We start from the raw sequence: 12,772 nt of genomic DNA, 5'->3' as shown, positions 1-12,772 counted from the left end.
CGAAGATTCTCGCGCTGTAATACCCATCGTACGCGACCGAAACGGCACAGCAGCGGGTTTCACAAGTTTAGAAACACGGCAGTATAGTTTAGTAGTATTGTTGCTCCCCTTGATTTAAAATGCAGAATCCTTGGATGCATTTCATTGCAGGTGATTCATTAATTGACTTAAATTACTAGCAGTCTGGTAGAGATGGTGAAATTCGGAAGTGAAATCAAGTATCTGGGGCTTTTAATGCATTTACAGGATCTCTTGGGAAGTTTTGGCTTTCAGCAGTGAGAATATGGTACTGGATTTTTCCATATGGCTATGTATACCCTTCCTGTGTTCCTAAAAGATGGACCGGTCAGCAGGACCAAATTCTTTAGTTTGTTTTTGTAATGGATGCCCTAGTTGGAGATCTCTGTAACAAGCTTCTTGGTTACTGTGGCACAGAGAAAAATTAGTGTGTCACTGACATAATCCAAGCAACTAAAAAGCAGTAATACTAGGAATTAGAGAACTGCTCTGCTTCTGTCTACATAAAAGCTGATAGCATCTCCAAAGCATCTTGGACATCAAAGTTCTGTAGAAAGATGGGGGCTCTTCCMGGTGAACAAGGGAATCCTAAACAGTGTTCAAACCTCCTTTAGAAATTACATTCTCATTACTTTTTTCATTCCTCCAAAGGCCATTTGTGGAGTACACCAACAGGTGGACAGGTCCTTCTGCCTGTGGAGGAGCCTGGCCATTCAACCCCACATCTAATCCTTACTCAGCATGCATTTTTAAGGAAGTCACCAGCACTCATTTTCCTGAGAGGGTTCTCATGGTGGTGAGCCAGGCAGTACAGCACACTTTCCTATATCAGAGGAGTCTGCGTGTACTGTTAGTATCTCATGGGGCCATCAGGACAAAATACTGGTTTTCCTGAGTCTTTTGGAGTTGGAGCTATAAAATACTGAAGAAAACATTCACTTCCACAAGTCTTAGCTGGCACTCGRCTCTATTTAAGTCTACTCGACTTAAGTAGATAACTTAAGTGTCTGGTGAATTAAAAATATTGTATGTTGATGGTTTGAAATGTGTCATGATTGGAGGTGCTCTATAAAACGTGCACAGGGCGATTTAATATTTCCGTATCATTGTTTGGCTGTTGATTAGGTATTAGATGATATCTGCAGATGCAAGTGAAAGCCAGGGCTGTTAACATTGCCAGTAATTATTTTAAAATGTGGGTTTACTTGAATGTAGGAGTTGTTTTTTTTTTTTTTTTCCCTTTTCCTGCTAAGCTGATATACATATTTAGGTTTTAGCACTCAGCTCCCTTGAGGAACATTACTGTCCTGCCATTATGCTAAGTCCATGTATTGCCAGACACATAATTTCTTGTCATTACCCACATAGCCAGAAAAGAAGAGCATGTGCAGGGGCTGAGATGGATAAGCACCTAGACAGAAATCTCATTTGTCAGAAGGAGAGTGGTCCTTTCAAGAGAAGGTGGAACAGGGAGGGGATGTAGGGATGATTATATCCAGCCAAGTCCAGCAGCTCCTATTCAGTTACTCTGACGAGAAATGCTGAAACATAAAACAAACCCTTTGTACACAAGCAGGAAGACAGCTCTTCAGTCAGTGTGATTAAGRCTGTTTGAGCTCTTTGAGTCTTTGCGATGCTGAAGTCCAGCAGATTCAGGTCATCCCAATCCAGGAGGCAAAATATAAGTGCTACTGGCATTTTCTTAAGAGGCAGGAGCAGCGGCTTTGGCCCCACCTGGACCAGGAGGCCCTGGGTAGCYGGTCATCTGCTTTCAGCCTGAGTAGCACATGCTGTTAGGTTACACACAACGACATTATCTCCTGGTGTTGTCAGGTTTTAAAAGACAGTGGCTGTGGCTACATAGTGTGGGAAGAGTCTGAAATCCTGTCAGCGTGTCAGGTATCTTCAGCAAGTGCTTACAAGGCCAGATGAATGTCTTGTTTCTGAATGCCAGCCAGGGTTTGGCAGGGGCGGATATCAGGCCACTTGCAACAGGGCAGTTTTAGACTTGCACATRCAGCTTAGGCCCTTCCAAGTGTGTCTGCCAGACATCTCCTGATTTTGAAATGCCTTCAGGATGAAGCAGCTAAGTAAGCAGAAGGGCTGGAGGGAGGCAGTCTGAATACAGTTTGAAATACTGATGCTTCTAGTATGTCCCAGTTTCTTTCCCTACCAAAAAGAAATAAGTGGCAGGCTGGGTACACGCAGATCTCCAGTAGAAAGAAGGGTGGAGGATAACCCACTGTGAAGTGATGGATTGTCATAGTAGGACAAAAAAAAAGCTTAAATCCTCCTTGTAAAGGTCYTCAGAACACTCAGAACAGTGACTGAAGACAGTATCCAGATAGCTCCCGCCTGACTACTCTCATTGCCTCTGAATTTTGAATTCTTTTGGCCTCCCTAGTCGGTTGTTTTCTTGTTAGAGTGTGCGGTTTCACCTGGTACTGYCCTGAGCCTCAGTCTGGGTGCCAGGGTGCAGGAACCCCCTCTTCGCAGGAACGTGGGGTGCGCCCGCACTCCCCGAGGGGCTGCCCGAGTTAAAGCGCGGGGAAAGAGGGAAGGAAGAGCGCCTGGGCTGTGCCCCTTTGGCCCTCGTAGCAGCAAACCCSGAGTCCAGCGGGCTGTTGTTGTGTCCAGCGGGCTGTCCCCTCTCCCTGCCGTGGGCTGGGGCTCCCCCGCCACGGCCGCCTTGCCCGGCTGTGCTGAGGGGCGAAGCGGGGGCTGTTCCTGGGTGCCTCTCCCAGCCCGCAGCCCCGCGGCAGAAGAACACGATGCCGATCGCATCCTTTCCCTCAGTCCCCCGCCCTCTATAAATAACTCTGGCTGAGCTGACCTGTCAGATTCCCCCGGCAGAGCGGATCCCCTGACCCGGGCCGCCTGCGATGGAAAGTCTGAATGCAAAACATACCGTAGTAAAAATAGAGCGGCCGGGGAGCCCCGCCGGCAGGTCCCGGCGGCTCYCGGTGCCGCACCGGACCCGGTCTCGCCGTCCCCCGGGTGCTCCCGGCTCCCGTCACACTGAGAGCTCCCCCCGTTCCTAAATCCATGAACGCTTTAATGCCCCGATGGTTTTCTCGCTGTCAGATGGAAGTGTAATTCATTTCTGCCGTGGAACAGACAGTTCCCTTTCCAATTTCGGCTTGTCTTTCTAACCAGCAAAGATGAAAGAAATAGGAATATGGTTTAATATCCTAAATGTGAAACTAATAATGAGACAACTGTCAAACAAGAGCTTCTTATTTCAAAAAGAGGTGAGAATGTTGCTGCCTCTGCAGCCTGAATTAGATTCCATTCTATGCTTACCTTGTACAGACAACAGACATCTATCCTGAAGGGACAGATGCTCCTTGGTTGTGGTTTCAAGCAGTAATAATTTAAAGTAATGCTTGTAACTAAATTGTGCATATGCTTTTATTTCTGATTGTTTTCCCTGAGAAATTTTAATATCTGGAGGTTAAAGSCAGCAACAGACACCAGAAAGTGCTGTCTGGTGCTGCTTTGCCTTATCCTTATGATGCATCCCTGGCACAGTTCTTAGCCCTCAGTGCCTGCCGGAGCACAGCCGACTCTGGGGGAGGTGGTGGAGAGGCCTCGRCCCACAGCCAAGCACCACACAGCCACTTGCCTTCTCCCCACCCCATCCTGCGGGAGGGGGCAGAAAATACAATGAATGGGAAAGCTCATGGGTCAAGATACGGGTTGGGCGATCACTTCCTGATAACCATCATAGACAAAACAGACTGGAGTGGAGCAAATGAATTTATTACTGATTAATACCTTTTGACTGATTCAGATATTGTGAAACAAAAACAAAGAAAGAAGCATCTGCTTGTTAGAGTGCCACATGGTTTACAGTTCTCTGGATTTGTTACTGTTGTTTGCAGCATAAGGTAGTTTTTTTAGCACGTTGTCCTGTAGAAAATGAATACAAGCTGACAATTAGGTACYGACAGGACTGCTTTTGAATGATGACATTTATGTTTTGATGGTTCAAGCCATGCCCCTGGGGGACAGCCCCTGTAAGTCTGGGAAAAAAGGCTGTCAAGTTGTATCACTGCAGGTGCTCCTGTAAACTACTGCTCTTCCAGAATTCCAAGGCTGACTTTTTCTTGCAAAAGAAATRTTTTGTATATTGAACATTTAATTCACCTGGTCCTTTAAGGGAAAGAAAGTGAAGCTGGAATTTCCTTTTTTAGGACTGCATCAGTTATCATCTACTCCAATTCATGTGTTGTAGTTCAGGGAGATTCCAATTCTCAGTGGATGGTGCTCTTGTTTTGGGACCAACTGGTGAGTGATTGTTGGTCTGTCTTTCCCTTCTTCTCTTCCTAAAACTTGTAACACTCAGTTCTTCTGTGTACAGAACCTGGTGTTTACAAACTAATGTGCTAAAATATTCCACAACTGATCTGTTTCATGCCAGAGAGAGATTTGACTTAGCAGGGATTTAACAGTAGTAGTAACTGCCCAGAGCAATTCCTATAACTGTTCATCATCTCAAAGAACTCCTCATTTCAAAACAGCCRATACTGTCACTCCAATATTACTGAAAGTTAGTTGAGAAGGTCACAGACGCAGGAAGGGTTTCCTAAGGAAAGAGACTCTAATTTGCCCCCTTTTCTGCCATTGAATAAAGCAGTGAGAAGTTGCTTATGTGCTCCTTGCATTGTTCATCTCATTAGATTTCAGAAAGCAGTCAGGAAATTCTCTTGGAAATGCAATCAGTGATAGCATTTTGGAGGAGCATGGAGGAGTTTTCCATCCCGTCTCTCAGACCTGCAGCTCTGCATTCGTGTACTAACACAGCATATAGCTGTAATACACAATTATGTCTTATCCAGTCTTCCACGGGACAGCTGAGCCACAAGGAGATGTCTTCCATTGCTGCAGCTTCTGCTGTCAAATTTTTTGCTGGGTGGATTATTTTGCCTGTGTTAAAGTTGTCCCGAAACCAGTGGGACCTGGAGATTGTAGAAGCAGCACATGTTACAATTCTCAGGCTTTTCCCAGCCTCCTGCATTTTCACAYCTCCAGGGAGAAACACAAAGAGCTGAGCCCACCTTGCCTTAACAACCTGTGCAATTTTGCCATGACACAGTATTCAGRGACAGACATTACTTAATTGTTTGAAAGATGCTAAGTTCTGTGCATCTGCAAATACTGTCTAAATGGATAACATATCTGAAAGAACATTAGGAACTATAGAGCTTTCTCTTCTTCTGTTTTTATTTTTTTTTCTCACACTGCTTTTTGATATGTAGCAGCTATGTAACAAAAGAATTAAGTAGYAAATGCCTTTTTTTAAGCTTCCTTTTGCCCCTGCTCAGCCATTTAAAGGGTGTCTGTTTAAATAATTTGTGGTGCATGTAGACAAGCCAGGAAAGGAAATCTGAAATGATGTCTGAATGTGTTTAAAAGTTGTTAACAAATCCTTTTCCCTATAAAACGAGAGATATGGAAGAGTGTTGATGGTAGTCTGGATGATTTGAGAACCCAGATGGTTTCCTTTTACTTTTTCCTTATCATACATAGGATTATTCTATGATTCTTGATGTTTTCCAAAGAAAATGTGAATGGAAGAAAACCTGGCATTTGTTCTAGGGGTGACAAATTGAATATTCCTAGCCATAAATACAGTAGGATTTTTCTTATTTGAMAATTTCACCAGATTGTTATTGTTTCAGTGATTTAGATGGACATTTTTACCCCATGAATTTTTATGTGATCCATAAAGCCTCACTATTATGTCATAGTCAAATATATTCACCAATGTAAGTATCTTTTTAACCTACTTAATCTCAAATTTTCTGTATCAGCTCATTTTTTGGAAATTCAGCAATATTGAATAGGTTTAATCTCTAGTCACCTCGCCAGTTATTTCTGTCACMATGTCCAGATAGTTTCACAAAATGTCCTTCTCTATTTTTTTTTGTTCAAAGATGACATGTTTCTGAACAAAKTTGGTATCCTATTGAAAAATGAATGAGTCACCTCTAAACTTTTTAGGTAGTAGGTTATCGACCTTTGAGACATTGTGTAAATCCGTTTTCATCTTTGGGAGAAGGTCAAATAAAAATCCAGCTATGCTGAAAGGATAAGGCTTTGCTTTGAYGCTAAATCATGTCCTTTCATTTGATTAATATTGCTGCTGGTCTTATTTTTGGTCCAAGGGTTAGTATCTTTTTATTCACTATTCAGAAATAAGTAAAGTTAGCATTACAAGTTCAAATCCTAAATTTCAATTTCTTCTAGGCACATGTCTATAGTTCATGAATAATTATGCATTTTAATGAAAAATTTAAAACAAATACATGAAGCATAAAGAGACCAGTGGTTCTGAGAAGATTCTTGCCATTTTTCAGCTTGCATTCTACTTTAACATCYGAGTCATGTAATTGAAAACTTCGGATTTTAAATGGGTTAGGCGGTAGTATAATCAGCAACACGTGTGGCATTTACATGATGTAATGGTCACCTTCAAGTCCAGAGGGCTAAGCCTACTGATGAAGCATTAACAGGAAAAAGAGGTACATCCAGTTATGAGGTCTAATTGCCTTGTGAGGAATGGGCTTCTGATGGGATTTCTGCACAGGCCATGGATCGCTGATACACTGAATGGGAGCCACAGGACAGGCCCTTTCTAGTTTTCYAGGCTTGAAAGCTTCTTTTAAGAGGAGGTTTTCCTCTAACCTCCACCCCTTCAAAATGATTTTGGGTTTTTTTTTCCCAAATCTTTTTATTGTCAGAAACTAGGCCACTAGATTTTTTTTTTTGTGGGTTTTTTTAATGGTTTCCAATTTTGCTTTCTGGTGTTAATGGCTCTTCTGCAGACATCTGCTTGCTGAATTCCAGGGAMACAAGGCAGGAACCTGAAGAGGGTACTGTGTTACTCCCCGCCTGCTGGGTTGTGATTCTCAGCAGTGTTGTAGCCAGAGGCTTGCCATTGCTGTTCTACGTGCTTAGTTCAATTCAATGAACATCTGGGTAGTCAGAAAAGCATTATAATAGTTCTGTGTGTTCCCAAAAACAGCATGGYACTGTGGAAACTTTCGTGAGTAATTTTTGCAAGCTGTAGAAACTTAAAGAAAACTAATAACCCCTAGAGAATGAATTCTGCATTAGTTAAAGAGTACTTCCTCCAAAATAATTTCCCACTGCTTACTGAAGTGGGCTGAATGGATGTTCATGTTCTGGCATTAAGAAATATCAGATAATCCTAACCATAGTCTAGTTCTTAAAATTAATGCCTTTCATACACCCTYCAGCTTTTAAAAGATCTTTGCTATCTTCCATATATTTGCTGAACCTTGCTCATATTATGAGGCCTGGCAACATCACGCATCTTTGCCACCAGCTGGAGTAATAAAGAAGAGAGAGCTTAGAATTGTAGTAAGTTCGCCCTCAGCTCTACTACTTCCTAATCTGAACATTCTTGAAAATTTAACAAAGTTCCATTGTAAATGTGGTAATTATCCCTGTAGCAATTGCAAGTTTACATCAGTGAAATTATAAATAATTGTAAATATGTACAATATATAAGTAAATATGTGAACAATTAAAATTTGTGCCAAAGTGGAATCATTATTCAGCAGCACTTCTTTTTAAAAATGAAGGGATTACAACATATTGGTATTTAGGAGTGATCTTACTGTTCTCTAGTAATGATAAATACCCTCCAAATTGAGTGGCCACAGTGCCCATGTCTGTAAGTTATTTTCACCTCCCTCAAAGCCTTCAGAAAGGAAAGAATGAATTAGGAAAGAGAAGTTTCACCAGAAGCAGGCTCTCTTAACTGAGCATACACTGTAAAGATAGCAACTTGGGCACTGGCAACATCAGCAACAGCACGGCATTCATCTGTCATCCCAGATAAAAGCAGATTTGGGAGTGTGCACAAGCGGTTCTGAAAGCTGGTCGTACCTCAGTCAGAAAGTTCAGAGGGYGGATTATGCATGGGGTGTCTGCAGTCACGCTGGACAGCACAGCAGGCACATGGCTTGGCAGGGGGCAGTGAAGGGTCTCTCACACACACAGGTAAGCTGTGTACTGCTTGTATTTGCAGACAAAAGATTCTTAGTATCCAGTTTCCTGTGCTSCCTTTAACATTCATTCTTCAGGGTCCATTTCAGTTTGGCTCTCTAATTTCTCTAACACTGAAAAGGAAATATTGTGCAGCTTTTTGCCTGTTTGTGTTTTTAGCATGCGACTTTGTACATTTGGAGGATTTTTTCTTACACTTTCTACTTGTTACAATGGCTATTAAAGTATGGTGTTATTTTTTTTTTTTTTGACAATGAAGTAGTCAAATAGGGTTGCCCTGCTGACTCCTAGTATTCATGTAAACAGGAAAGAACTGATAAAAAATGTAGACCATTTGCATCTTCTGTTATTTATAACCAGGCGTTTGAATGTTACGAGTCGATCAGAAAAGGCTGTAAGAATTATTATGGTTAAATTTTTATATGTATGTGTTTTGTGCTTAAACATTGAYGCTTCACATGTTTAATTTTTGCTCTTCAGCCACTAGAAATGGGAACCATCTTCCTTAAATGGCAAAGCTAAAAGGGCTGGTATGGCCATGTCAGTCTAGTATCTRGAGATTTAAGACCAGCATAACAAGAGCTGATAAAAACACAGGAGCTGACAACTGAGCACTGCTTCGGTATTAGAAGAGAAACATTATCAAGGATATGGCAAGCACTGCAGATAGTTTTTGTAATCTTACATATTTTCCCTGCATGAACTGTCGCTTGGCTGGAGAGCAGATTCCTCAATGGCGTTATGACGATTCCTACAAGGTCCCCTGTTTACTGCCCCCTAATGACATTCTTTCTGCATTTCATGGTAGTTCTTTCCACTCCTTTCCAGTACAAGCACTGCATAGTTCTTTGGTGTGTGGCTTGCTCGAGATATTTTAATGCTTCTGACCTAAGGGGTGTCTTCTGCATTTCTGTGTGGAGACCCATCATGCACAGAAGATACTGACAGTAGGCAATTAGCCCTAATGATACTGCTGTATTGGAAGAACATCTGTGAGTTCTGTGATGACAACAGCAGGAGATATTTTTATCGAGTGCTTACACTGTGATTCAGGCTGTTTTATAGACTACTGACTTAGATACTTTTAGTATCTAAAAGGAAAATTGCATGCTACCATAGGCTTTTCACCCATAAATCTTAATGTAATCTGTCATTTGCCTGCTTTAATATGACATGCTRTTGAAATGACAGCCATGAGATCAGATTCTTTCCACATCTTGCAGAAAATAAGCTGTGAATTTTGGTCCAATGAATTTTCAGTCTTTCTGTAGTCAGATGGGACTACGCACCTTTTTTCATCTTATTTTTTTTTCTGCCTCTGTGGTTCCAGAAAATAAACTGAGCAGTTGGATCCAGCAGTCCCAGATAAACCTAGAATTTTTAAAAAACTTGCACTGAAATCAGCTTAGAATTTCTTTACAGTCTATTTATTTCCTTTATTGCAGTCCTTACTGAAAGACTGGCACTCAGATAAGCAGTGGTTAATATAATTTAATCAGGGACAGAACTTTTTAGCTGTCAGAAGAAATTATCTGATGTTTTTATGCATCCTGTCTTCTGACTATATTCTTGTTATATGCAAAATCTGTTTGTATTAAAAGCAAATGACCTATTGTCTTAAAAATCAAACACCCATATTTCCTAACTGTAGTGAACATAGGATTTAATTCAGAAAAAATATTCCTTAAATTGAGTTTTCTAACAACAGTGGTAGGAAGAGAACTTACACCAGTATTTTTCAAATATTGAGAATGTGTTTTTATCAAGTGCTATGGATTTCTGGCTAAGTCTATTTTATGCTGAAATCTTCAGCATTTATGGTTGATTTCTTTCAGTGGACCCTGAAGAATTCTGCTTTTAAGTCTTCTTGTCCTTCTCTTGGAAAGGGATGTAAATATATATCTACCAGATACCTCAGTCTTACTGATCTTTGAGTCAGAGAAGTGATTAACTACACAGAGAGTTGAGRGACCTTTGTTTCTTATCTTGGCCAATAACTTAGAAGCTTGAAATGAACCAAGGAATAAGCATTTTGCACCCCTGTTTCCTTCCATAGGCCCATTTTTACCTGAAGATTCCATTATTTATGTCTTTAGTCTATTCTTTGTGCCTCTATTCAATTTTTTATTAGAACTGAGARAACAGAGGATGTCTGAAGTTTATGCAGATACCATTGTCATACAGAGGTCTTTAAGTTGGTGCATATGTTCTTTGTGTATTGCAATATTTGGTKGCAAGAGGAAAAGAAGCACTATCAGGGAATATATAAACAGGAGGTGTAATACATTCATGTTTATCTATAGGACACTTAATTAAATTCTCATTGTTGGTATAGGAACCTGTAGKACTATCTCTAGTTTTAGTTCATATTCATCGCAGAACTGATGGAAATAAAACTCACGTTGACATTCAAGTGATGGAAAATGGTAAAATCAGGAAACTGGAAAAATTAGGTTTATACTTGCCTGGTCACTGGTGATGATTTAAACAGGTGTAGTGTTTTTCATGAGGTCTTTTCCTGCAGAAGGGAAAAATACAACATGCTGTTTAGTTACCTATAAATGTTTCCTTTGCTGTTCTACAGAACAAGCAATTCATGGTGCTTAGAGAAGCATGTGTTTAACGATACAGCATTCTTTTCTTGAGCAGTCACTGAAAGCAAATTTGGACACAACAGCCCATTTTAAAATCTGTCAGTGAGTTGTCAGTACAAAGACTGAGATTTATCGCTTTCAGGAGTGGACAAGATAGAAAATGTTTGATGTTCTCATTCAGTATTGAACATTTACGTAAAGTAAGTAGTATTCCCAATGCCAGTAGACTTTAAAAGTATTTCTCACAGAAACAGAAGATCATTAGAAGCTCACTGTTTGAATTGGCACACATTTAATCCTTCTGCTAGGCTAACTCTAACGCATATGTCCAGCAGTGGTGGTAACTCCGCTCCCAGTTAAACACTTGTGCTTGAGATTGTTAAGATTTCATATGCCTCCAGAATATTCAATATTACTGCCTCCTCACAAAAAAAAAAGAATCAAAAAGTGAATATTATTTGAATGTTTTTTCAATTATTTGAGAATATAATTTTCTYCTTTCTTGGTAAGTTTTTTTTACTCCTAAGACAAACACTTTGTGGAGTCATGGGTCAGAATTTGCTTTGTATTRCACAGGATAGAGTTGAGTGCTTCTGCTGCAAGAAGTGTATCTTGGTTGGGACTCATTCCTTTAGGAGAATGAGCTGAATCTAAAGTTTGTCTTGAAGAAACTAAGAAACAGCTCCAGAGTGCCCTGGTCATTGGGCTATGTAATGATGKTCCTGCTCCTTGCTGTCAGCCCCAGAAGAACTGGGTTSTTTYTAACAGAATATCACTATATTGAGGRATGACCTACTCTGATTCAAGAGCAGTCTGTGTTCATGTGGTTGTGRTACTCTACTGAGTTGTAGATCTAATTTTTATTTGCTTCAGACCAAAGAGGATATTGAACTCAATTGCCCTGTTTCTTGTGGGTGCACTGCATCTGCTGCACTGCTGTCTRTGCTTTCAAAAGTTATGGCAGTGTTTTGGGAGATTTGTTTACAGCAGAGTTGTGTTATTCCTCACAACTCTCAAGGGGTCTAACACAGGCTGTGCAAACCAARCTTGTGGAATTGAGGGAAGCCTGCTGAGAACAGCAGCTAAAGCCGCTGTATTCCAGCATTACCAGAAGYAAAATGTCAGGCAGGCGCTGAGGACTTCAATATGAAAAAGTAGACAAGTGTGGACTGCAGGAAGTCAAACAGATACTGTCTAAATGTCATATGGATTTAGGTCCCTAATATTCATCTAAATCCTTAATTTTATCTGTGCCTGGATGTTTTAGATGTTGCTYGTGGATAAGGGCAGTAATTAAACTGGCTTATCCCGAAATCCTGGTTTGAAACATTTGCAACTTCTGAATAAGCTGTTGATTAAGAAAAACAYTTCTGACAACTGATTAACTTACTCCAATATTACTTATATTTTCCTTGTTGTGGAAAATGATTGTAGAATTTGTCATCTCACCCAGGCTCTTACAATAGACAGAGCAACCACTTTATTCTCATCCTGAGCTGTCTGTTTCWGATGTTCAGATAGATCCAGCATCTTTAAATTTACCATCCTGCTTGCTAGATAAACCTAGTGTTAGGACTGTGTTGAGACTGAATCACTGGAATAGGAGGAAGGTTATCAAGTGAGGTGCTGCTAGCAGCTCACACCATACCATGCATTTTCAGCATTAATGTCTTTGAACAGTGGGAATAGGAAAAAAAGTCAAATGGGACACTACACTGGATTAGTCTCAAAGTGGTCAGATGACCAGCAGGGATGCTTAGCAGTGTCAGAAAAGAGAKATACAACTTCACAAATGCAGTTTTCTTAGTTTCTGCTCTCTGTAGGTGGTCTGCAGTGTCTAGTAACGAGGGGTATCAGGATAATTCGAATATCAGCAAGGAAAGTTTCCTTCCAAATAGTCATTGTACTATGCTGCAAATACCTACAGTGTTCTGAGTCAAGGCAGTAAATGGGCAGTGAGGTTGTGGGGTGGTAYAAATCCAGTCTCTCTGCAGCAATTCCTTAAGAAATAGTTCAATTTCCTTTTGTGCCAGTCAGTCTGATAAGGTGCTCTTTATAGAAAGGCGCGTGTGGCAGAACCAGCCAAAGGGATAACCCACAGAGACTGGCATTTCCCAGAC

The 12,772-nt window shown here is 40.8% G+C and overlaps 1 protein-coding gene across 3 annotated transcripts in view; it reads left to right on the top strand.

The window, feature by feature from the left end:
- Window positions 1–12,772, top strand: part of CORIN (corin, serine peptidase) — a 113,204-nt gene that overhangs the window by 2,137 nt on the left and 98,295 nt on the right. Inside the window, exon 1 of one of the 3 annotated variants that reach the window (XM_057366759.1) lies at window positions 4,241–4,308. The exons of the other annotated variants lie outside the window; for them this stretch is intronic. Within the exon in view, the coding sequence (XP_057222742.1) occupies window positions 4,282–4,308 (27 nt within the window). The 5' untranslated portion in view covers window positions 4,241–4,281. Of the gene's footprint in view, window positions 1–4,240; window positions 4,309–12,772 lie in introns of those variants that run through there. 3 annotated transcript variants of the gene reach the window in all.

This window comes from Malurus melanocephalus, unplaced genomic scaffold (assembly GCF_030028575.1).
Source record: "Malurus melanocephalus ecotype Western Australia unplaced genomic scaffold, MMel_1.1 scaffold_71, whole genome shotgun sequence".
In the NCBI taxonomy this organism is placed as follows: Eukaryota; Metazoa; Chordata; class Aves; order Passeriformes; family Maluridae; genus Malurus; species Malurus melanocephalus.
Note: the sequence above shows the minus strand (reverse complement) of the source record. Positions and strands in the feature narration are given on the sequence as shown.